At 41.7% G+C, this 26,919-nt stretch overlaps 1 protein-coding gene across 2 annotated transcripts in view; it reads right to left on the bottom strand.

Annotated features, from left to right (window-relative positions):
- Positions 1-26,919, bottom strand: part of LOC110500325 (protein phosphatase 2, regulatory subunit B', beta) — a 48,441-nt gene that overhangs the window by 13,271 nt on the left and 8,251 nt on the right. For both annotated transcript variants that reach the window (XM_021577633.2, XM_021577634.2), the window contains exons 2-7: positions 9,244-9,440; positions 8,721-8,822; positions 8,370-8,462; positions 8,102-8,232; positions 7,868-7,927; positions 888-996 (exon numbers count right to left, since the gene is read on the bottom strand). In XM_021577633.2, the coding sequence (XP_021433308.2) occupies positions 888-996; positions 7,868-7,927; positions 8,102-8,232; positions 8,370-8,462; positions 8,721-8,822; positions 9,244-9,440 (692 nt within the window). The remainder of the gene's footprint in view (positions 1-887; positions 997-7,867; positions 7,928-8,101; positions 8,233-8,369; positions 8,463-8,720; positions 8,823-9,243; positions 9,441-26,919) is intronic.

Below are 26,919 nucleotides of genomic sequence, written 5' to 3'. Positions count from 1 at the left end.
TAGGCAAAGTAGTAGAGTTTTAGCAACCAGGAAATGATTTCACCATAATACACCTTTAACTCTTAGTACTGGGAAACAGAGCGAGTGAGCGAGAGAGCATGTGTGTTTGGCAGGCCGTGCTGTGTGTGTTAATAAATAATACATGGAGCCTGAAGAGGGAAATGTAGGGCAAGCTGACATTTATACTCAGAATACACACACAAACACTGACACATTCACAAACACATATATATGCACACACACACACCAATGCTGAGAGGCAAAGATACAAGTACATACAGATTGAATAGAGCACACAAACATATATAGAAACCTACACATTGACACAGACACACACATTCACAGATACTGGTTGTGTGTGTCTGTAAGAGGATAGTGTGAGTTGTGATCACAGCTGGATGTGCAGTCAGTCTGTAGTGTGACTCCAGGCCGGTCTCTAGTGGTCATGGGTGCACAATGTAGTCTCATTTAATATTTAAAGCTGCAATGTGTAACTTTTTTGGCAACCCAACCAAATGCACATAGAAATGTGACTTATTTTGGTTATGGAAAATATATTTCACAGCGGTTTAGATTATAGAATGATTTTCTACACTATAATTCCTTGTTTTGTCACAGAACCTGAAGTATTCGAATTTTAGCATCCAGAAAATTATTTCTTCATAGCGCACCTTTAACTCTTAGCACTGGGGAACACACACAGAGACAGACAGACATACAGACAGACAGACACAGAGAGAGACAGACACACAGAGACAGAGAGACAGACAGGCAAACACAGACAGAGATAGACAGACATACAGAGACAGAGAGACAGACAGAGAGACAGGCAATCACAGACAGAGACAGACAGAGAGAGTCAGAGAGAGACAGAGAGAATGACTGACCTGTGCATGGAAAATGGACAGAGACTTGGCTGTGTGTAGAGGTATCAGGACTCGAACCAGGAACTGCTTGTGTTCCGACTTCAAGGGCAGAGCAAACCCGTTTATAATGCTGTAGACAGAGAGAGAAGCTTACCTATGAAATCAAAAAAATTCAAGTAGACAGCCTAAGGAAATTTACAACAATGACAAATTGTTTGATAAAGAATGCAAAAACAGGTTTGTGCAAATGTAGGAAAGGTGTCCGGTCAACGGGACAGTTGTAAATCATGCAGAGCCTTGTCACGATCGCAGATGTTAGAGAAACAACAAATGTCGAAACATTATATCTTATATCGGCTGAAAGCTTAAATTCTTGTTAATATAACTGCACTGTACAATTTACAGTACCTATTACTGCGAAAAAATGCCATGCTATTGCTTGAGGAGAGCTCCTAACAACAAAACACTTTTTTCACCACGATAGGTTTGATAAATTCACCTCTGAAGGTGAAATGTGTACTTAAATTCTGCTAGATACAATCCTTTTTCATATCCTAAAATGGTCCATATAGCATGCATGATCGATTTTGTATTTCCACTTGTTCAATTTGCAAAGAAAGGAACCTGAAAATCTAACCCTAAACGTTGTTTCAACCAGTCAAATCACGTTTGTTTGTATTCCTCAGAGATCCTAGAACGTAACCAGACTTCACCATATAATTAGGGGTGTAGTATGTCATATAGGACACCATATTTGGTGAGATAGCGACACCTTCATGGCACGCCGATGACGCGGGCGGTTTTCACTTGAACAACTCTAACTTGGTCAAATAAGCACCAATCGGGATCAAACAAAGCTAGCTAGATAGCCAATGAGCTGGGATTTACGGGAGAATGTAGCTAATAATCTTGTTCGACAGCATGCCTTTTACTTTTGGCCAAAAATTATAAGAATAGTTGTGAAGTTATGAAAACTGGTTGTTTTGCAAATGTTGAACTTATAATATGGCTAATACTGGAAAAGCTAATTCAAAGTCCAAGTATACAGATTTGACGATATTCTTTCAGAAAAATGTAATATGAATGCAAATGCCTCCTTCATGATTTGCCCAAATGTACCTAGGTGACTTCACACTGAATGTCATGAAGTTTGCTCATACTTCAAGTTATCCATCTGAAACTTTGCACATACACTACTGCCATCGGAATTACAACCAGAGTGATGGATAGAACTGGGACCATTCTGTTGTATTTCAAAGATGGTGGTGGGAAAAAAACGGTTGTTTTTTTCTATGTATTTTCTTTTACCAGATCTATTGAGTTATATTCCCCTACAATCAATTCACATTTCCACAAACTTCAAAGTGTTTCCTTTCAAATGGTACCAAGAATATGCATATACTTGCTTCAGGGACTGAGCTACAGGCAGTTAGATTTGGGTATGTCATTTAGGAGACAATTTAAATAAAGGGGGCAATCTAAGAAGTTTTAAAAATATATAATATCACATTTACATAAGTATTCAGACCCGTTACTCAGTACTTTATTGAAGCAACTTTGGCAGCGATTATAGCCTTGAGTCTTCTTGGGTATGATGCTACAAGCTTGGCACGGCTGTATTTGGGGAGTTTCTCCCATTCTTCTCTGCAGATCCTTTCAAGCTCTGTGATGGGGTACATTGTTGCAAAGCTATTTTCAGGTCTCTCCAGAGATATTCAAATGGTTTCAAGTCCAGGCTCTGGCTGGGCCACTCAAGGATATTCAGACTTGTCCCGAAGCCAGTCCAGCATTGTTTCGGCTGTGTGCTTAAGGTCATTGGGGTGGCAGGGTAGCCTAGTGGTTAGAGCATTGGACTAGTAACTGAAAGGTTGCAAGTTCAAATCCCCGAGCTGACAAGGTACAAATCTGTCATTCTGCCCCTAAGCAGGCAGTTAAACCCACTGATCCTAGGCTGTCATTGAAAAAAAGAATTTGTTCTTAACTGACTTGCCTGGTTAAATATAGGTAAATAATTGTTTGAGTGGAAAGTGAACCTTTGCCCCAGTCTGAGAGCTCTGGAGCAGGTTTTAATCAAGGATCTTTATGTACTTTAATCCATTCATTTTTCCCTCGATCCTGACTAGTCTCCCAGTCCTTGCCACTGAAAAACATCCCCACAGCATGATGCTGCCAAACCACCATGCTTCACCGTAGGGATGGTGCCAGGTTTCCTCCTGACGTGACGCTTGGCATAGGCCAAAGTGTTCAATCTTGGTTTCATCAGACCAGAGAATCTTGTTTCTCATGGTCTAAGAGTTCTTTAGGTGCTTTTTGGACAAACTCCATGCAGGCTCTCATGTGCCTTTTACTGAGGAGTGGCTTCCGTCTGGCCACTCTACCATAAAGGCCTGATTGGTGGAGTGCTGTAGAGATGGTTGTCCATCTGGAAGGTTTTTTGCTCTGACATGTACTGTCAACTGCTGGACCTTATATAGATAGGATTGTGCCTTTCTAAATCGCGTCCAATCAATTGAATTGACCACAGGTGGACTCCAATCAAGTTGTGGAAACATCTCAAGGATGATCAAAGGAAACACCTGAGCTCAATTTCGAGACTCATAGCAAAGGTTCTGAATACTTAAGTAAATAAGGTATTTAATTTTTTTTATGTTCAAATGACTACAAAACCTGTTTTTATTTTGTCATTATGGGGTATTGTGTGTAGATTGATGAGGACTTTTTTTATTTGATACATTTTAGAATAAGGCTGTAATGTAACAAAATGTGGAAAAGTGAAGGGGTCAGAATACTTTACGAATGCGCTCTACATGATCAAATACAAATCTTAGAATCAACTATTAAAGACTACCAGAACCCACTGGATTCTCCAGTTACATTGAATGAACTACAGGACAAAATACAAACCCTCCAACCCAAAAAGGCCTGTGGTGTTGTCGGTATCCTAATTGAAATGATAAAATACACAGACCACCAATTCCAATTGGCTATACTTAAACTCTTTAACATCACCTTCAGCTCTGGCATCTTCCCCAAAATGTGGAACCAAAAAGTGGAGACAAATTGGACCCCGATAACTACCATGGGATATGCGTCAACAGCAACCTTGGGGAAATCCTCTGCATTATCATTAACAGCAGATTCCTACATTTCCTCAGTGAAAACGATGTAGTGAGCAAATATCGAATTAGCTTTTCACCAAATTCCCATATGTCAGACCACAAACTCATCCTGCACACCCAAACAAACCAAAACAAAGGCAAAGTCTTCTCATGCTTTGTTGATTTCAAAAAAATATGTTGACTCAATTTAGCATGAGGGTCTGCTATATTGATGGAAGCAGTGTTGAGGGAAAAACATACAACATTATAAAATCCATGTACACAAGTGTGAGTTTAAAATTGGCTAACAACACACACATCTCTTTCCACAGGGACCTGCAGTGAGACAGCGATGCAGTTTGAGCCCCACCCTCTTCAACATCTATATTAACGAATTGGCGAGGGCACTAGAACAGTCTGCAGCACCTGACCTCGCCCTACTAGAATCTGAAGTCAAATGTCTACTGTTTGCTGATGATCTGGTGCTTCTTTCCAATGAGGGCCTACAGCAGCACCCAGATCTTCTGCACTGATTCTGTCTGACCTGGCCCTGACAGTAAATCTCAGTAAGACAAAATAATGGTGTTCCAAAAAAGGTCCAGTTTGCTAGGACCACAAATATAAATTCCATCTAGACACCGTTGCCCTAGAGCACACAAAAAGCTATACATATCTCGGCCTAAACATCAGTGCCACAGGTAACTTCCACAAAGCTGTGAATGATCTGAGAGACAAGGCAAGAAGGGCGTTCTACGCCATCAAAAGGAACATAAAATTCGACATACAATTAGAATCTGACTAAAAATACCCATTGTCCTTTATGGTTGTGAGGTCTGGGGTGTGAGGGAGTTCTGAGGAGAATATGTGTCTCTAATATGGTCATACATTTGGCAGGAGGTTAGGAAGTGCAGCTTAGTTTCCACCTCATTTTGTGGGCAGTGTGCACATAGCCTGTCTTCTCTTGAGAGCCAGGTCTGCTTACGGCGGTCTTTCTCAATAGCAAGGCTATGCTCACTGAGTCTGTACATAGCCAAAGTTTTCCTTCACTTTGAGTCAGTCACAGTGGTCAGGTATTCTGCCACTGTGTACTTTCTGTTTAGGGCCAAATAGCATTCTAGTTTGCTCTGTTTTTTTGTTAATTCTTTCCAATGTGTCAAGTACTTATCTTTTTGTTTTCTCATGATTTGTTTGGGTTTAATTGTGTTGCTCTCCTGGGGCTCTGTGGGGTCTGTTTGTGTTTGTGAACAGAGCCCCAGGACCAGCTTGCTTAGGGGACTCTTCTCCAAGTTCATCTCTCTGTAGGTGATGGCTTTGTTATGGAAGGTTTGGGAATCGCCTCCTTTTAGGTGGTTGTCGAGTTTGACGGGTCTTTTCTGGATTTTGATAATTAGCCTAATTTTGCTCTGCAGAGTCTCAATTTGGTGTTTGTCCCATTTTGTGAATTATTGGTTGGTGACCAAAGCCTCACAACCATAAAGGGCAATGGGTTCTCTACTGATTCAAGTATTTTTTGCCAGATCCTTGCGGACGCCTCCGAGCGGCTGGGTAGGCTGTTTGGAGAGTTTATCTGATTAAAAAATATATACTATTATGTCATCTCCCCACACTTCTAAAACCAAAGTTGCACCCCTGCCTGTGGCACTGATGTTTAGGCAGAGGTATGTATAGTTCTCTCTCTCTCTCTCTCTCTCTCTCTCTCATAGTTGTTATTTGTGTCTGTCTTCTGTTTATCATCATCTTTTTTATCCTTTAATCAACCTTTTTCTTCCCTTGTTTTCTCTCTTCCTATTTGAGGAATGAAAGAGAGAGAAATAGCTATGGAGGATAAAATAGAACAAATGTTTTTCTCTTCCATTCCTTTTCTATATCTGCCTCTCTCTATTGCCTCTCTCTCTATCGCATCCCTCTCTAATCCTCCGTTTCTCATCCTCTCTCTTCTGTCTACGGCACCCCTATATACCCCTCTATTTCATTCTCCCTCCCCTCCCGTCTCTTTCTCTCCACTCTCTCTCTCCCTTTCTTCTATCTATCAGTGAGTTTGTGGGTGGGTCTATAAATACTCAGTCAGCATCAACCTGAAGCCCACACCCCCTCCTTCCCCCAAAACATTGACTCACTCCCTCACCCTCCCTCCCTCCATTTCTCTATCTCTCAATCTTCTCAGTCCCAGCATGAAGAAACCTAAAATCAAAGGTATGTTTTGTTGACTTGGGAGAAAGATAAACAGTGTGTGTCACTTGTAGTAAGGGAGAAAGAGAAACTGTGTAGAGCAGGGAGGGGCAACTGGCAGCCTGCGGAACCGGAACAATTTCCAAAAACAATCAGACCTATGTTTTTTTCTACTCAGTCGGGGTCTCAACTTACAGTTGAGAATTGCAATAGTAGAATACACAAGGTGCAATTTCGAAATTTGGCTGTGCATCGAAATTTGGTTATGTCAGTCACTGACAGTCACTCAATTAGTAATGTCAGCTAAACATTTTTAGATTGGTAAGTTAGTGTAGCCAGCTATCTAAACTTGTAGTAATCATGGCCAAATACCGACCAGGGCCCTGACCTCCAGTAGGCCCCCAATGATTTTATTAGTCACTCTCACCCAGATATCATATTAACATGGCTAAGTCATGGCAAAATGTGTAGAATTGTAGGAAATTAATTTTAAAACTGCAAGAATGTATCTCCACCCCACGTCAAAACGGATAGAATTGCAGGAAATGTGCTATTTTCTTCTCTCTGCCCTATGGCAAAATTAGGAGAATTGCATGAAGTTTGTTATAAAATTGCAAAATGTTCTCTCCACGCCATGGCAAAATGTGTAGAATTGCAGAAAATGAACTTTAAAAGTCCAATGCGGCTGCTTTTATCTCAATATCAAATCCTTTCTGGGTTACAATTAAGTACTTTACAGTGATTGTTTTAAAATAAAATGGTAAAAAATAAACAAAAATAGCTTTGTAGCAAAAAGTAATTTCTCAAGTAAGAATTTTGCTAGGACTGTCTGGGAGTGGTCTGAGTGTGAAGGGAAAACTGAAAACTAGCTGTTATTTGTCTATTAGCTAATTACACCATGCAGTCCAAAACTCCAAACCACCCAAGCAGGCTGAAATTTCGGGCAGTCTTTTCAAACAGCTAAACACTAAAAGGGCATCATCATGTAAAAAATGTCACAGTATTGTTCCAACCTCATGTGTAAATATATATAAAACACAGGGAAATCACCTTTTTGACTGCACTTTGGCTTGAAAGGGATAGTTCACCCAAATTACAAATCATCCGAAAGTATTTACAATTGATTGGGAAGCTCATAAAGGTCACTTATAGAGGTTTTGAACATGATGTTTGAAAAATGCTATTATCTGTCCCATGACGAATGGCATTTGTGCCATGACGAATGGCATCAAATGCTAAAACTTTGACAAGGTAAGGAAACCAATTTTGTAATTTGGGCGAACTATCCCTTTAAAACTAAACATTTTCTCTCCATAATTCAAGACATTGGCCAGTAAAAAGAATTAGTAGGGGGTAGGGGGGCCAAATCTTGCCTAGGTCCCCCAAAAGGCTAGGAGGGTATAATGCATTTAGTTAACAGAGTAGTATAGTTTAATTGCACAAATTGATTGATTGCATAAATCATTTGTCTGCATGTGTGAGTATGGATGTGGGTGCACAGACCCACAAGTTCAGATTTTTTGTGGCCCCCAACCCCATCAAAGTTGCACATTCTTGGTGTAGAGTGTAGAGGAGATACACAGCTTCAGTCCTCAAGGACAGCAATGTTGGCTGGTTTTCATAATTTTTTATATTCGAAAATGGACCTTTCAGTGACATGTATTGATCTAACAGAACTTGAGCACCTGCACCCCATAGAGGGTAAAGAGTGTGTGATACAAAGAAGATACACACCTGCCCAGGATCTCCAGTAGCTCTGCCACACCGTTGAAGTGCTCGGTCTCATAGATAAACCTGGAAGAACAGCGACAGGTCACACACACACTGTCACACAAACGCATAATTTGCAATGTTAATGTGTGAGTGTACATGAGTGTCTGTGTGTGTTTGCATGTTAGTGAGTGAGTATGTGAGTGTGTACATGTACATGCATGTGTGTATACCTGAGCGTGTGTGTGTGCGTGGTACCTGAGGAAGATATTGTTGATCTGTTTGCGTATGTATGCCCGCAGGCCGAGCAGTTTGCCGTAGACACGATGCAGGATGGTCTTTAGGTACTCTCTCTCCCTCGGATCCTCACTGTCAAACAATTCCAACAGCTACACGCACGCACACAGAGAAAGAGAGATAAATGATCAAAATGCAGAACCCAGAGAGTCTGAGTAATACACAAACAGAGACAGACATATTGAAATACATATTGTAAGAGGCAGACATGTAAGAAATGGATTTCTACCTGAAGAACAAACTTCTGGTCAACGTAGCGTTTGGCCATGGAGGGCTGGAAGTCTGGGCTCTCCAGGAAACGCAGAAAGAATTCATACACCAGCTGAGAAAACATACACACAGAGTACACACACACAGTTGAGACAGAGTTAAATAAAAATAAAAAAGACAGAAGGTGATAGATGGAATCATCTTCACAAACATAGATTTCAAATCTGTTTCTAATCGTGTGACTGCCCATATATGTATGTATGTATGTGTATGTGTGTGTGTGTGTGTGTGTGTGTGTGTGTGTGTGTGTGTGTGTGTGTGTGTGTGTGTGTGTGTGTGTGTGTGTGTGTGTGTGTGTGTGTGTATACACCTGCAGGTGTGGCCAGGAGGCCTCTAGAGTGGGTTCATCCTCCTCCGGGTCAAACTCTGGGTTCTCACTGGGAGGTAATGTCCTGAAGATATTCACTGAGATCTAAAAGAGGTTGGAGGGTTGGAGGAGAGGAGAGGAGAGGTGGAGGGAGGAGGCAGGAGGAAAGGAAAAGGATGAAAATAAGAGAATAGAAAATAAATGAACCTAGGCTTCTCTGAACTTCATAACCCTTTCTCTTTTCTCCAATGCTATCTATCTCTTTCCTTCGTCTTGTCCCTCTCTTCCTCTCCTCCCTCTTTCTCTCTCCTTCAACCAATCCTTTATTTTCTTCTACACTCCGGTTGAAGAGTTCTTTACATCTTTCCACCTCCTCTCGTCTCTCCCTTTCTCCACTCTTCTACTCTTCTCGATCCACTCTCCACCCCCTTTCTGCTACTACTTTCCCCCCTCTCCCTCCCTCTCTCCTCTCACGTTTTCTTCTTCCTCCTGCCTCCTCCTCCCTCCCTCACTCCTCCTCTCTCACCATTTTAATAGCCTCTGGGTAGAGTGGCTCTATCAGAACTCCTCTGCTTGTAGCAACAGACTCCACCAGTTCGTTGAGCGCAGCTCGTTTGATCTCTTTCCCCTTCAGGTCAGCCACACAGTCCAGGAAGTCAAAGAGGACGCAGCACTGCTGCAGCTTCTTACAGAACAGGTCATGGAGCTCTGCCACAGGGGCATCTGGGGAGGTATGGAGAGAGGGAGAGTGAGAGGGATGGAGAGACGGAGAAGTTAAACACAACACTCCCACAAACAGTCAAAACCGTTAAACCAACAGACTGCACTTTTTGATCACATCAAGGTAACACCAAACAGTAAATTTGTGAGAACTAAATGTTCAAAGTCTCTGTTAAAAATGTACATCCATCCCTCCCCTCTTCTCACCACTCCAACCTTTTCCCCCATCCCTCCTTCCCTCTCACAGGGCTCTACGCTGACCTATTTTATAAGGAGCACATGTGCACTTAAGTTGAAAAATTGCGAAAGTATTCGGCCCCCTTGAACTTTGCGACCTTTTGCCACATTTCAGGCTTCAAACATAAAGATATAAAACTGTATTTTTTTGTGAAGAATCAACAACAAGTGGGACACAATCATGAAGTGGAACGACATTTATTGGATATTTCAAACTTTTTTAACAAATCAAAAACTAAAAAATTGGGCGTGCAAAATTATTCAGCCCCCTTAAGTTAATACTTTGTAGCGCCACCTTTTGCTGCGATTACAGCTGTAAGTCGCTTGGGGTATGTCTCTATCAGTTTTGCACATCGAGAGACTGAAATTTTTTCCCATTCCTCCTTGCAAAACAGCTTGAGCTCAGTGAGGTTGGATGGAGAGCATTTGTGAACAGCAGTTTTCAGTTCTTTCCACAGATTCTCGATTGGATTCAGGTCTGGACTTTGACTTGGCCATTCTAACACCTGGATATGTTTATTTTTGAACCATTCCATTGTAGATTTTGCTTTATGTTTTGGATCATTGTCTTGTTGGAAGACAAATCTCCATCCCAGTCTCAGGTCTTTTGCAGACTCCATCAGGTTTTCTTCCAGAATGGTCCTGTATTTGGCTCCATCCATCTTCCCATCAATTTTAACCATCTTCCCTGTCCCTGCTGAAGAAAAGCAGGCCCAAACCATGATGCTGCCACCACAATGTTTGACAGTGGGGATGGTGTGTTCAGGGTGATGAGCTGTGTTGCTTTTACGCCAAACATAACGTTTTGCATTGTTGCTAAAAAGTTCAATTTTGGTTTCATCTGACCAGAGCACCTTCTTCCACGTGTTTGGTGTGTCTCCCAGGTGGCTTGTGGCAAACTTTAAACAACACTTTTTATGGATATCTTTAAGAAATGGCTTTCTTCTTGCCACTCTTCCATAAAGGCCAGATTTGTGCGACTGATTGTTGTCCTATGGACAGAGTCTCCCACCTCAGCTGTAGATCTCTGCAGTTCATCCAGAGTGATCATGGGCCTCTTGGCTGCATCTCTGATCAGTCTTCTCCTTGTATGAGCTGAAAGTTTAGAGGGACGGCCAGGTCATGGTAGATTTGCAGTGGTCTGATACTCCTTCCATTTCAATATTATCGCTTGCACAGTGCTCCTTGGGATGTTTAAAGCTTGGGAAATCTTTTTGTATCCAAATCCGGCTTTAAACTTCTTCACAACAGTATCTCGGACCTGCCTGGTGTGTTCCTTGTTCTTCATGATGCTCTCTGCACTTTTAACGGACCTCTGAGACTATCACAGTGCAGGTGCATTTATACGGAGACTTGATTACACACAGGTGGATTGTATTTATCATCATTAGTCATTTAGGTCAACATTGGATCATTCAGAGATCCTCACTGAACTTCTGGAGAGAGTTTGCTGCACTGAAAGTAAAGGGGCTGAATAATTTTGCACGCCCAATTTTTCAGTTTTTGATTTGTTAAAAAAGTTTGAAATATCCAATAAATGTCGTTCCACTTCATGATTGTGTCCCACTTGTTGTTGATTCTTCACAAAAAAATACAGTTTTATATCTTTATGTTTGAAGCCTGAAATGTGGCAAAAGGTCGCAAAGTTCAAGGGGGCCGAATACTTTCGCAAGGCACTGTATATATATATATATAATCCCCAAAAATGTTAGGCTCACTGGTGCTCCTAAATAAAACTTCCAGGTAGCACAGCAAAACATTTAGGTGCATATGCGAGTAAAATGGTCGAACTGTAGAGCTCTGTCTCACCCCTCCATTCTTTTCTCCTCCCTCCATTCATTCCTCTTTCTCTCTCTCCCTCCATAGTCCAACTATGAAGGAGAAATCGAATCAGTTTTTAATAGAGAGTAATTGTATAAAGAAGAGCCGAACTAGGAACCAGAAAGATCAGATCGAGAAAGGGAGGGAAAATAGAGAGAAAGAGAGAGCAAAGGAGTATTCCTATAGTAGGGATGGGCAACAGACGGCTCACGGAGGCCCGCGGATCGATTTCCAAAAACGGGGGGAGGGCCGCGGATCGATTTCCAAAAACGGGGGGCCGGCCCTCCCGCAAAAGGTTTACATTTTTGGGGTCTCAACGTACTGTTGAGAATTAGAATAGTAGAATACACAAGATGCAATTTAAAAATGTGGTTTTGTTACAGTATGTAAGTCACTGACAGTTACTCAAATAGCCATGTCAGTAAATGTTTTTTTCATTTAACCAGGCAAGTCAATTAAGAACAAATTCTTATTTTAAATGACAGACTACACTGGCCAAACCCAGACAACTCTGGGCCAATTGTGCACTGCCCTATGGGACTCCCAATCACAGCTGGTTGTGATACAACCTGGATTTGAACCAGGGTGTCTGTAGTGGCACCTCTATTACTGAGATGCAGTGCCCTAGACTGCTGCGCCACTCGGGTGCTTGGTAATTTAGTCTAGCCAGTTATCTAAACTAGTTATCATGGCCAACGAGTAATCATGGCCAAATATCGACAGGGCACACAAGGCACATGCCCAGGGGCCCTGACCTCCAATGGGGCCCCATTGATTTTGTAAGTCACTCGCAATCAGATATCATATTAACATGGCATAAGTCATGGCAAAATGTGTAGAATTGTATGAAATATTTCTCTGTGCCATCATGACGCGGTAAATGTTAAAAAGGTTAAGGCCGGTCCTGCATTTCAATCAAATCAAATGTTATTTGTCACACATGCCGTTTACAACAGGTGTAGTAGACCTTACACTGAAATGCTTACTTACAAGCCCTTAACCAACAATACAGTTTTAAATAAAAAATAGAAGTTTAAAATAATTAAAATAACATAGTGAGGCTATATACAGGGGGTTTAGTTAAGATATTTAAGTAGTTTAACTGCACAAATATATTGATTGTATAAATCACTAGACTGCATGTGTGGGTATGGATGTGGGTACGCAGACCCGCAAGCCACTGCGTCGCCTCATGATGAGTTCCAATTTTTTGTGGCCCCAATCCCCATCAAAGTTGACCATCCCTGGGCTACAGTATCAAGGAAAGGAATTGTGCTGGGAATAGAGTGTGTGTCCCCAATAGACCCATGGGGCTCTGTTCAAAAGTAGTAAACTATATAGGGAATAGGGTATCATTTAAAGATACCTTTATGCTTGGTAGGGAAGATTAGCGATACAGGAGGAGGGGGTGGTAGGGAAAGAAATGGAGAGAGGGGGAGCGAACTTGAATAAGAGAGACAGAGAGAGAGAGAGAGAGAGAGAGATAGCACCTTTTTTTTAAGATTGTAGCTATCTAGAACCTAAAAGGGTTCGTCGGCTGTCCCCATAGGAGAACCCATTGAAGAACCCTTTTTGGTTCCAGGTAGAACCCTTTTAAGTTCATTGTAAAACCCTTTACACAGGTAGAACCGAAAAGAGTTCTACCTGGAACTAAAAATAATTTTACATGGAACCAAAAAGGGTTATCCTACTGGGACAGTTGAAGAACCCTTTCGGTACCCTTTTTTCTAAGTGTACATATTGTAGCTTCCGGAGCACAGTGGCAGAAAAATACAAATTAAATTGGAGACAGTGAGTTTGTGGAAACAGGGATGGAGAGAGAGGAAAAGAGAGAAAGAGAGAGCTAGAGAGCGAAAGGGTAGGAGAGAGAAAGAATGTGAAATAAACAGGGAGTTTAAAGGTGTGCAGACATCTTTAAGGGGCAGACATGAAGAAGCATCACTGATTCAGACACCCGGCAACACACACACACAGCCAGAGCTAAATATAGTACTACCACAGAGAGAGGGAGAAGAGAGAGAGAGACAGGACAGAGATGGGGGAAATGGAGAGACAGAGGGAGAGATACAGGGAAACGGAAAGAGAAAGAGAGAGAGGGAGAAGGAGAGGAGAGAGATGGGGAAAGGTCGAAAGAGAGAGAGAGAGAGAGAGAGAGGGAGAGAGAAAGGATTAAAGGATGACATCATCTATGTTGCTCTTCTGTCTTACTCTCTTCCCCTTCCTCCCTCCATATCCCTGGGTACCTCTCCTCCCTCCCTCCCTCCTTGGCTCTGTGGCTTTCTAAATGAGATGAGCAACTACTACTCTCGTCTTTAAAAAACACTTTTTCTGTTTTGGCTGTGTGTGTGTGTGCATGCGTGCGTGTGTGTGTGAGACGAAGAGCCACTATTATAGCAGCAGCCCTCCTCCGTCTCTCTCTCATTGTCTAACCTCACCCACATTGTGACGCAGTGAGAGAGAGAGAGAAAGAGAAAGGGAGAGAGACAGGGGGAGAGAGAGAGAGAGAGAGAGAGAGAGAGAGAGAGAGAGAGAAAGAAAGAAAGAAAGAAAGACAGACAGAGACAGAGTGAGAGTGAGTGAGAGAGTGAGAGAGTGAGAGAGAGAGAGAGAGAGAGAGGACATAGAATAACTATTTCTTTATTATGTCCCTTTCAGGAAGTCTGTCTTACATATCAGAAAACACAACACAGCATCACCACATAAGGGACAATCCAAAATGTACTGGGCTGGGGTGGGTACAGAATAAGGCAGGGTTGTCTAACTTGTTTTTTGCTTTGGGGAGGGTTGTGTGTTTTTTTATTGGGCACAGAAGAGGGTCAACATTACCCTTTTGCAGGTTTTGCTGCATAATTTATTCCATCCTAGTCAAATTTCCTCACCTGCTTGCATGCACCTCACCTACAGTACCACGTTTTGACACACCTACTCATTCAAGGGGTTTTCTTTATTTCTCAAATGTTCTACATTGTAGAATAATAGTGAAGACATGAAAGCTATGAAATAACATATATGGAATCATGTAGTAACCAAATATTTTAGATTTTTCAAAGTAGCCAGCCTTTGCCTTGATGACAGATTTGCACACTCTTGGCATTCTCTTTACAAGCTTCACCTGGAATGATTTTCCATCAGTCTTGAAGGAGTTCCCAGATATGCTGAACACTTGTTGGCTGCTTTTCCTTCACTCTGCGATCCAACTCATCCCAAACCATCTCAATTGGGTTGAGGTTGGGTGATTGTGGAGGCCAGGTCACCTGATGCAGCACTCCATCAATCTCCTTCTTGGTCAAATAGCCCTTACACAGCCTGGAGATGTGTTGGGTCATTGTCCTGTTGAAAAACAAATGATAGTCCCACTAAGCGCAAACCAGATGGGATGGCGCATCGCTGCAGAGCATAATTCTGTGGTAGCCATGCTGGTTAAATGTGCCTTAAATTCTGAATAAATCATGCAGAGATCATTCATTCACCTACTCTGCATCTCACAAAGAAATGGTGGTTGGAACCAAAAATCTCAAATTTGCACTCATCAGACCAAATGACAGATTTCACCATTCTAATGTCCATTGCTTGTGTTTCTTGGCCAAAGCAAGTCTCTTCTTATGGGGCATCATGGTTTGGGACTGCTTTGCTACCTCAAGGCAGGACAGCTTGCTATCATCGATGGAAAAATGAATTCTCAAGTTTATCAAGACATTTTGTAGAAGAATGTATCTGTCCGCCAATTGAAGCTCAACAGAAGTTAAGTGAAGCAACAGGACAACAACCAAAAAGACAGAAGTAAATCAATAATAGAATGGCTTGAACAGAAGAAATACACCTTCTGGAGTGGCCCAGTCAGTCCTGACCTCAACCCGATTGAAATGCTATGGCATGACCTCAACAGAGCGGTTCACACCAGACAGCCCAAGAATATTGTGGAACTGAAACAGTTTTGTAAAGAGGAATGGTCCAAAATTCCTCCTGACAATCGTGCAGGTCTGATCCATAACTACAGAAAATGTTTGGTTGATGTTATTGCTGCCAAAGCAGGGTCAACCTGTTTTTAAATCCACATACTTTTTCCAACCTGCATTGTGAATGTTTACACGATGTGTTCAATAAAGACATGAACATTTATAATTGTTTGTCTGTTATTAGTTTAAGCAGACTGTGTTTGTCTATTGTTGTGACTTAGATGAAGATCAGAACCAATTTATGACCAATTTATGCAGAAATCCAGGTAATTCTGAAGGGTTCACATACTTTTTCTTCCCACTGTATGTCAAGGTGTTTTGGTACTTCCCTTATTATGCACTACGCTTTTCCGTGCGCTAACTATTACTATACCACCAGGTCAATATGGTCTACCAGTCTAACTGTATATCCTGCCCTCACCCACCATTCATAGTGACAATGGTAGTAGGTGGATCGTATATGTCCAGATCTGCAATAGACTGACTAGCATTCATACAACACAAAAAATCATTCAAAGCTGCACCAATTTTCAACATTCTACTCTAGGCTGCAGTGAAAATGTAATTTGAATAATGGTGCAAAAGCCCTGTGATTTGAATGTTTCATTCAATTTGAATCAGTTCTACACTCGATAATGTACAAAGTCTGGAAAGGGACAGTAACAGGCCAGTCTGGCTGTATTTTCAATTCTCATACTGAGATATGCTGTCTGTTGCGGATCATCATTCTCCCAAGTCGTCCTATGTGACCACATAAGCTGCGTTTACACAGGCAGCCCAATTCTGATATTTTTTCCACTAATTGGTCTTTTGACCAATCACATCATAAATGTTCACATCAGATGTTTTTCAGAGCTGATCTGAATGGTCAAAAGACCAATTAGGGAGAAGAATACCATAATTGGGCTGCCTGTGTAAACAAAGACATATCCTCCCAGCAGGCCCAGTTATTAAGGAAAGCTTAATGGTGCTCTGCCTCCTCTCCAATCCGTACGACTACTCCTCGCGCACCTAGAACCTAACTATTTAATATAGCCTTTGAGATTTGTGTTTAATGTAGGAGTTATTTAACACAAAGATTTGTAATTTATATTTTACAATGTATTACCTTTTATATGTGGCATAAACACAACCAGTCACAATGTTTTAATCTGATTAGGCTACTTCAAAAGTCTCCTGTAGGCTATCTACGCACGTTCTTCCAAAAAATAATTATAGCATTAAAAACTGTACAGCAGCCATCTGATAAATGGAAAAAAACATCTGTTACACAACACCGAAAGGTTTAATGACATTCTGAGATTGTCAAACAAAGCCTTCGATACTGAATAAGTATTTTCTGTTTATCGAGATTGACATAAGTTAGGCTTCCATTCAATTGGCAAAAGATTTTCATGTGAATATTTAAAAATCCACATAAAGAAAATATGCGTATTTTCCCACCAATGGTGTTTCCACCAAACAGACTAAAAAACACCATGTGATAACATAGAGCACACAAAATGTAATTTTTCTCTTAAGTTTTCATGTACCGAATAAAAATCTGAAGTTCGGTGTGTTTACATCACATTTTCAGCTCTACTGATAGTTTTGTCACAAAGACTTTGCGTTAAATAGCAAATGTGTCTACTCTGGTCATGGCACGTGCGCTCCTGCCAACAGCTCGCAGATACAGTGCGGGTAGGCTGTGCTGGTAGGCTAGTCTACATGTTGACATTATTATGGCATCCAAGCAGTCAAGCATCTACCATCACGTCACCAGAATCAGACACTCAATATTTATTGGAAATGAGCATTAAAAGATCACCGTGCACTTTCACCACCCTGTGAAGTTCATCATACGTTATTTAACACTGACATTAACTGCATGATTTCCCGAGTCGTAGTGGGAGAATCACACACCATATCATTATGTGACTACAAGTTTACTTCTATATGATGGTTATTATATCAATATTCAGGCAGGTCACCCGTGATACAAGTCAGTATTCAACATCCATCCATGTCTGAAGATGAAGGAAGATGGTGTGGAAACCGGCCACTAGGGGCAACAGTGAGCACTGTTACCTTCAAGTAGGTTTTGGTTTTGCTAGTGTGTTGTGGACGGGAATGGCAGATGGGTGCCATCATCTGCCTCTGGTTTGAAAGGTTGCATGTTCCAGAATGACAACCACCTCTGCAGCACTCCACCAATCAGGTCTTTATTATAAAGCGGCCAGACGGAAGCCACTCCTCAGTAAAAGTCACATGACAGCCCACTTGGAGTTTGCCAAAAGGCACCTAAAGGACAAGATTCTCTGGTCTGATGAAAACCAAGATTGAACTCTTTGGGCTGAATGCCAGGCGTCACATCTGGAGGAAACGTAGCACCATCCCTACGGTGAAGCAGGGTGGTGACAGCATCATGCTATTGGGATGTTTTTCAGCGGCAGGGACTGCAAGACTAGTTAGGATCTAAGGAAAGATGAACGGAGAAAAGTACTGAGAGATCCTTGATGAAAACCTACTCCAGAGCGCTCAGGACCTCCGCCTGTTGCGAAATGTCATCTTCCAACAGGACAACGACCATAAGCACACAGTCAAGGAAAGGCAGGAGTGGCTTCGGGACAAGTCTCTGAATATCCTTGAGTGGCCCAACCAGAGCTCGGACTTGAACCTGATCATACATCTCTGGAGAGACCTGAAAATAGCTGTGCAGCGACGCTCCCTGTCCAACCTGACAGAGCTTGAAAGGATCTGCAGAGAAGAATGGGAGAAACTCCCCAAATACATGTGTGTTGCGTCATACCCGAGAAGACTCAAGGTTGTAATCACTGCCAAAGGTGCTTCAACAAAGTACTGAGTTCATTTAAGGACCTTTTTTTCAATTTTCGCCTAAAATGACATACCCAAATCAAACTGCCTGTAGCTCAGGACCTGAAGCAAGGATATGTATATTCTTCATACAATTGAAAGGAAATACTGAGAGGTTTGTGGAAATGTGAAATTAATGTAGGAGAATATAACACATTAGATCTGGTAAAAGATGATACAAAAAAAAAAAAAAGATGCGTTATTTAATTTTTTTCATCATCGTCTTTGAAATGAAAGAGAAAGGCCATAATATAATATTGCAGTTTAGGCGCTAGTTTGATTTTGGCCACAAGATAGCAGCAGTGTGTGTGCAAAGTTCCAGATTGATCCAGTGAAGCATTGAAATACTGCACAGTACTTTGTATCAAGTCTCCCCAAATGTGCTGAATTGGTCAATTGATACATTTTCAAGTACCTAACTACAGAAAACCTAGAAAAATGTTATGGTAATGCAAAATTTAAGTTTACACACTCCCAGGAATGTCATAGATGATGGATCATTAGCTTATACACTAACTTTCACACATCAAGATGGCCAGGCAGGGTGGACGTGGAGCCAGAGACAGCAGGGGTTCAAACTGTAGAACCCAGTTCAAACTGTAGAACCCAGTTCCTACATTTTAATATAACATGTATTTTATCAAACAAAACTATGCTACATTGTATCTCTGGGACCCCCAGGATGTCAAATCAGAGCAATATTACTGAATGTAAGTACATTATTTACCTTGAACTGAAGGTATCAAACCAGTTGACGTGATAAACGTTTTTTGTTGTTGTGCACTCTCCTCAAACAATAGCATGGCATTTTTTCATTGTAATAGCTACTGTAAATTGGACAGTGCAGTTAGATTAACAAGAATATAAGCTTTCTGCCCATATAAGACATGTCTATGTCCTGGAAGGTTTGCTGTTACTTACAAAGTTATTCTTGTCACATTAGCGCACGTTAGCGTACATTACTATCAACCTTCCCGGTATAGGGACACCGATCCCATATAGCAGGGGTGGGCAATTCCAGTCCTCGAGGGCCTGATTGGTGTCACAGTTATTCCCCAGGCCCAGCTAACACAAATGAATCCAATAATCACCTACTCATGATCTTCAGTTTAGAATGCAATTTGATTAATCAGCTGGTGTTCGCTAGTGATGGCCCTCGAGGACTGGTGTTGCCCACCCCTGCCATAGATGTTAAGGGTCTGAATACTTATGTAAATGTGATATCAAATGTTTATTTCTAATACACTTGCATTTCTAAAACCCTGTATTTGCTTTGTCATTATGGGGTACTGTGTGTAGATTGATGAGGTGGAAAAAACAATTTTATTTACAGATAGCCAGGGGCACACTGCAACACTCAAGACATAATTTGCAAACAAAGCATTTGTGTTTTGATGAAAATAATCATGGGCTCTAAACCTTCAAGCTGCATACTGGACCCTATTCCAACTAAACTAAACTGCTTCCTGTGCTTGGCCCTCCTATGTTGAACATAATAAACGGCTCTCTATCCACCGGATGTGTACCAAACTCACTAAAAGTGGCAGTAATAAAGCCTCTCTTGAAAAAGCCAAACCTTGACCCAGAAAATATATCGGCCTATATCGAATCTTCCATTCCTCTCAAAAATTTTAGAAAAGGCTGTTGCGCAGCAACTCACTGCCTTCCTGAAGAAAAACAATGTATGCGAAATGCTTCAGTCTGGTTTTAGACCCCATCATAGCACTGGGACTGCACTTGTGAAGGTGGTAAATTACCTTTTAATGGCATCAGACCGAGGCTCTGCATCTGTCCTCTTGCTCCTAGACCTTAGTGCTGCTTTTGATACCATCGATCACCACATTCTTTTGGAGAGATTGGAAACCCAAATTGGTCTACATCAGGGGTGTCAAAGTCAAATGGACGGAGGGCCAAATAAAAAAATCAGCTACAAGACGAGGGCCGGACTGTTCGAATGTTCATTGAAAAAATTTTAAATGACGCATATAGTCTAGTGAACCTAATTGAACCTACTGAAAACCTAACAAATATATTACAATATGATCAGATAAATAAAGCAATATTTTCTTATGGCTCTGTCAGTAATCTTTAATTTTCAACAGACACAAAAGACAAATTTCCTTTATATAAATATCCCCATAACATGAACATTAAATGAAAGAAACCGGTATTCAAGGCACCATCAGTAGACTATATTTTCTATTTTAGCAAAAGTGGGCTAAATTTACTTCAAAGAAAAAACAATAATAGCAATTTTCTATCATCCACTCAACTGAAATATTTTTAAAATATAATTGGATTGAAATACAAAAAAATAAAGTGCAAAAATCTATTAATCAAAAACAACACTTTGTTTAAGGAGAAGTAACATGCAGTGAAAACAAATATTAAATTTTAACTTTTAAACTTGAACTGAGTAAAAACTCTAAATATGTGATTGCACAGTAATGTTCACTTGTTTGAGGTTGAGGGTGATACTTGGTGGTGTCCCATCTTTTCCACAAGTTCATCAATGTTCGGGGTAAGGCTCTGAGCTGAAGAAATCCTCAGAATTGAGTGGAGGTGTTCAGCAGTAAGTCGACTTCTGTGTGATGTTTTGTTCAGGTTCATCAAAGAAAACAGTTGTTCACACAGGTATGTGCTGCCAAACATAGACAACGTTTGAGCAGCCTGGATGCGCAGCTGGGGCATTGTGCCGGGGAGGAAACGGGCAAACTCCGCAGCACCCACTGCCGCATATTTTTCCCTCAGTGCATCATTGCATTGGAGGTCAATCAACTCCATTTGGAGGTTTGGTGGTGAGCTTTCCACGTCAACAGCAAATGGGTTACCGAGCAGTTCCAACCTGCTTTTTTGTGCTTCAAAGTCAGCAAATCGGCGTCGAAAGTCAGTGGTAAGCATACCTATTTTATCAGCCAACTGTGTGCTCGGGAACGCACTGGTAGAGAGCTTCTCTTTCATGGTCTGGCAGCTGGGAAAGTGGCTCAAATTTTCTTTCCGCATCTGCGTCTCCCACAGAGTCAGTTTGGTTTTAAATGCCTTCACTGTACTGTACATATCAGAGATGACACGATCCCGACCCTGCAGCTGCAAGTTTATTGCATTCAGATGACTCGTAATGTCACACAGAAAAGCCATTTCACACAGAAACATTTCGTCTCGGAGTTGTGTTGTGTCTTTCCCTTTGCTGTCCAAGAATAGACAAATCTCCTCACGAAGCTCGAAACATCTTTGAAGCACCTTTCCCTGGCTTAGCCATCGCACCTCTGTGTGATAAGGCAAATCACCATGCTCCGTTTCTAACTCCGTCAGAAATGCCTTGAACTGGCGGTGATTCAAACCTTTGGCTCTGATAAAGTTAACTGTGCGCGTGATGATGCTCATTACATGCTCCATTTTCAAGGCTTTACCGCACAACGCTTCCTGGTGTATGATACAATGATAAGCTGTCAGCTCACCTGTCGCGTTTTCCTCTTGCATCTTTTCCCGTATCTTCGCCACCAGTCCGCTCCTGTGTCCACACATCGCAGGTGCTCCGTCGGTTGTCAAACCCACAAGTTTTTCCCAAGGCAGCTCCATCTCATTTACACATCTTGACACCTCTTCATACAAATCATGCCCCGTAGTTGTGCCATGCATAGGACGTAAAGCCAAAAACTCCTCTGTCACGCTTAGGCTGGAGTCCACTCCGCGGATGAAAATTGACAACTGGGCAATGTCAGAAATGTCGGTGCTCTCATCCACAGCCAAGGAATATGCAATAAAATCTTTTCCCTTTTTCACAAGCTGCTCTTTTAGATTGATGGACAACTGGTCTACTCTCTCGGCAATGGTGTTTCTGCTCAGACTCACATTTAAAAAGAGTTGCCTTTTTTCTGGGCAAACTTCGTCACAAACTTTAATCATGCAGTTTTTGATGAAATCCCCCTCCGTAAATGGCCGGGCTGATTTAGCGATCTCTTCTGCCAAAATAAAACTGGCCTTGACAGCAGCCTGGCCTTGTGATTTGGCTTTTTTGAACAGAGCCTGTCGAGATTTGAGGCCTCGTTTTAATTCCTCTGCCTTTTGTAGCCTTTGTTCCATGTCCATATTCTTGTTTTTGTCCGCGTGTTTCGTTTCATAATGTCGTCTCAGATTATACTCTTTCAGTACCGCCACACTTTCTCCACACAGAAGACACACAGGTTTTCCAGCTACCTTCGTGAACATATACTCCGACTCCCACCTTGTTTGAAACCCCCGGTTCTCAGTATCCACCTTCCGTTTTGCCATTTTTGATGGGTATCTGAAAGTTAATTTTACTGTGATGCTGACGACTGCTGTGCCAATAAATATTGAAATGAAGCAGCCTACTGCTCGGTGCGTCACCTTTGCATTGTGGGAAATGTAGTATTGGTGCGTGTAAAAGATCTGCGGGCTGCCGGCTTGCTGCGGGCCGGTTCTAATAATAAATCAAGATCATCCCAGGGGCCGTAAAAAACCTTCTTGCGGGCCGGATGTGGCCCGCGGGCCTTGACTCTGACATATGTGGTCTACATGGACAAGTTCTGGCCTGGTTTAGATCTTATCTGTCGGAAAGATATCAGTTTGTCTCTGTGAATGGTTTGTCCTCTGATAAATCAACTGTATATTTCGGTGTTCCTCAAGGTTCTGTTTTAGGACCACTATTGTTTTCACTATATATTTTACCTCTTGGGGATGTCATTCGAAAACATAATGTTAACTTTCACTGCTATGCGGATGACACACAGCTGTACATTTCAATGAAACATGGTGAAGCCCCAAAATTGCCCTCGCTAGAAGCCTGTGTTTCAGACATAAGGAAGTGGATGGCTGCAAACGTTCTACTTTTAAACTCAGACAAAACAGAGATGCTTGTTCTAGGTCTCAAGATACAAAGAGATCTTCTGTTGAATCTGACAACTAATCTTAATGGTTGTACAGTCTTCTCAAATAAAACTGTGAAGGACCGCGGCGTTACTCTGGACCCTGATCTCACTTTTGACGAACATATCAAGACTGTTTCAAGGACAGGTTTTTTCCATCTACGTAACATTGCAAAAATCAGAAATGTTCTGTCCAAAAATGATGCAGAAAAATGTATCCATGCTTTTGTTACTTCTAGGTTAGACTACTGCAATGCTCTACTTTCCGGCTACCCGGATAAAGCACTAAAGAAACTTCAGTTAATGTTAAATACGGCTGCTAGAATCCTGACTAGAACCAAAAAATGTGATCATATTACTCCAGTGCTAGCCTCGCTACACTGGCTTCCTGTCAAGGCAAGGTTTTACTGCTAACCTACAAAGCATTACATGGGCTTGCTCCTACCTATCTCTCTAATTTGGTCCTGCCGTACATACCTACACGTACGCTACGGTCACAAGACGCAGGCCTCCTAATTGTCCCTAGAATTTCTAAGCAAAAAGCTGGAGGCAGAGCTTTCTCCTATAGAGCTCCATTTTTATGGAATGGTCTGCCTACCCATGTGAGAGACGCAAACTCGGTCTCAACCTTTAAGTCTTTACTGAAGACTCATCTCTTCAGTCAGTCAAATGATTGAGTATAGTCTGGCCCAGGAGTGTGAAGGTGAACGGAAAGGCTCTGGAGCAACAAACCGCCCTTGCTGTCTCTGCCTGGCCGGTTCCCCTCTTTCCACTGTGATTCTCTGTCTCTAACCCTATTACAGGGGCTGAGTCATTGGCTTACTGGTGCTCTTTCATGCCGTCCCAAGGAGGGGTGCGTCACTTGAGTGGGTTGAGTCACTGATGTGATCTTCCTGTCTGGGTTGTGCCTTGGCGGAGATCTTTGTGGGCTATACTCAGCCTTGTCTCAGGATGGTAAGTTGGTGGTTGAAGATATCCCTCTAGTGGTGTGGGGGCTGTGCTTTGGTAAAGTGGGTGAGGTTATATCCTTCCTGTTTGGCCCTGTCCGGGGGTATCATCGGATGGGGCCACAGTGTCTCCTGACCCCTCCTGTCTCAGCTATATAAATAAATTAGATTTGTTTAGTGAGTCCACCAGATTAAAGGCAGTAGGGATGACCAGGGATGTTCTCTTGATAAGTGAGGGAATTGAAGAAATTCCTGCCCTGCTAAGTATTCAAAATTTAACGAGTATGTTTGGGTGTCAGAGAAAATGTATGGAGTAAAAAGCACATTATTTTCTTTAGGAATGTCACTACAGTAAAGGTTGTCAAAAATATACCCCAAAAAATTACTCAATTAGTACTTTATAGTAGTTTTACTTAAGTACTTCACACAACGAGTTAGAGTAAAATCATCTCAAGCAAATTTGCTGACACACAAAGCTCAAATTACATTGACATTTCATCAATGACTGTGCCTTTAAACAGCTTGGAAAATTCCAGAAAATTATGTCATGGCTTTAGAAGCTCCTGGTAGGCTAATTGACATAATTTGAGTCAATTGGAGGTGTATTTCAAGGCCTACCTTCAAACTCAGTGCCTCTTTGCTTGACATCATGGGACAATCAAAAGAAATAAGCCAAAATTGTAGACCTCCACAAGTCAGGTTCATCCTTGGGAGCAATTTCCAAATGCCTGCAGGTACCACGTTCATCTATACAAACAATAGTACGCAAGTATAAACACCATGGGACCACGCAGCCGTCATACAGCTCAGGAAGGAGACGCATTCTGTCTCCAAGAGATGAATGTACTTTGGTGTGAAAAGTGCAAATCAACCCCAGAACAACAGCAAAGGACCTTTGTGAAGATGCTGGAGGAAACAGGTACAAAAGTATCTATATCCACAGTAAAACGAGTCCTATATGGACATAACCTTAAAGGCCGCTCAGCAAGGAAGAAGCCACTGCTCCAAAACCACCATAAAAAAGACTACGGTTTGCAACTGCACATGGGGACAAAGATCGTACTTTTTGGAGAAATGTCCTCTGGTCTGATGAAAGAAAAATAGAACTGTTTGGCCATAATGACCATCGTTATGTTTGGAGGAAAAAGGGGAGGCTTTTTTATGGCGGGGGTCAAAGAACACCATCCCAACCGTGAAGCACGGGGGAGGCAGCATCATCTTGTGGGGGTGCTTTGCTGCAGGAGGGACTGGTGCACTTCACAAAATAGATGTCAGGAAAATTCTGTGGATATATTGAAGCAACATCTCAAGACATCAGTTAAAGCTTGGTCGCAAATGGACAATGACCCCAAGTATACTTCCAAAGTTGTGGCAAAATGGCTTAAAGACAACAAAGTCAAGGTATTGGAGTGGCCATCACAAAGCCCTGATCTCAATCCCATAGAAAAAGTGTACGCGAGCAAGGAGGCCTACAAACCTGACTCAGTTACACCAGCTCTGTCAGGAGGAATGGGCCAAAATTCACCCAACTGATTGTGGGAAGCTTGTGAAAGGCTACATGTAACGTTTGACCCAAGTTAAACAATTTAAAGGCAATGCTACCAAATACTAATTGAGTGTATGCAAACTTCTGAACCACTGGGCATGTGATGAAAGCTGAAATAAATCATTTTCTCTACTATTATTCTGACATTTCACATTCTTAAAATAAAGTGGTGATCCTAACTGACCTAAGACAGGGAATTTTTACTAGGATTAAATGTCAGGAATTGTGAAAAACTGAGTTTAAATGTATTTGGCTGAGGTATATGTAAACTTCCGACTTCAACTCTATTTTACATATCTCCGAATTGGCATGTCTCTTGTGATGTGGTTCACAGTAGCACAGACGGATGTGACAACTGCGTCATAGTTTTGAACAACCCTTCCCCCCCTTTTGTTCCATGCTGGCTGAAGTAACCAGCTAACACCAGACACAGATGAAAAGGAATCATATAAATATCTTTGCCATAGATGAATAGTGTACACTTTTAATTATATTTCCTGACACCCTACAGTCAAATATTGGCACCAGTAGAGTAGCTATCTGGCTATAAACCACGCAACTCTGCAAACATGCCTTCTCCGATGTTGGTTACAAGGCACTGTTTTTTTTATTAGGTAAGAGAATATCATGTTACCATTGGTGTATTAAAAAGTGAATTAGGGTGATATCAGCCATTCCCTTTAATAATCCCGCGTCCTGAATCCAAGAGTTTGACATGGGGGAGGGGACCAGTAACTTTATGATCAAACTTTATTTATGCAGAAGCAACAATAGTTGTTCATACTTTGGTCATCATACTTTGTGCTGGTTTCATATATCATCCAATTTCATGAGAAACATGATTTTGACTGTTCATGACCTTTAGTGAAAGAGACGTGGTTGTTGAATTAATTCATTTTCAGTCCTGTGGCAATCATCAAATGAGTTCTTAGGTGACTGTTATTATTATAATTAAAGTCTTTATCACAATACATTACATATCTCATAAGGCCTTATTTTGAGACCTAGCTTTATCCTAATACAGTGGCCTGAAACTCATGGTTTACAGGCCACATCGGGCCTGCAAGTAAGTTTGCAAAATTCTGGCAAGTCTCCAAAAATCCTAAATTTAAAACCTGTTTGAAGGATTTCCAGGAATCTTCACACTGGGATTTCTTGAAAACAAGGGACATTTACCAGCATTTTGCAACCCTTCCTGCAAGTCACATTATGCTGGCTTGCAAAGTGTTTAGTAAT

This window comes from Oncorhynchus mykiss, chromosome 21 (assembly GCF_013265735.2).
Source record: "Oncorhynchus mykiss isolate Arlee chromosome 21, USDA_OmykA_1.1, whole genome shotgun sequence".
NCBI classification, from domain to species: domain Eukaryota; kingdom Metazoa; phylum Chordata; class Actinopteri; order Salmoniformes; family Salmonidae; genus Oncorhynchus; species Oncorhynchus mykiss.
This window is presented reverse-complemented; position numbering and strand designations above follow the sequence as displayed.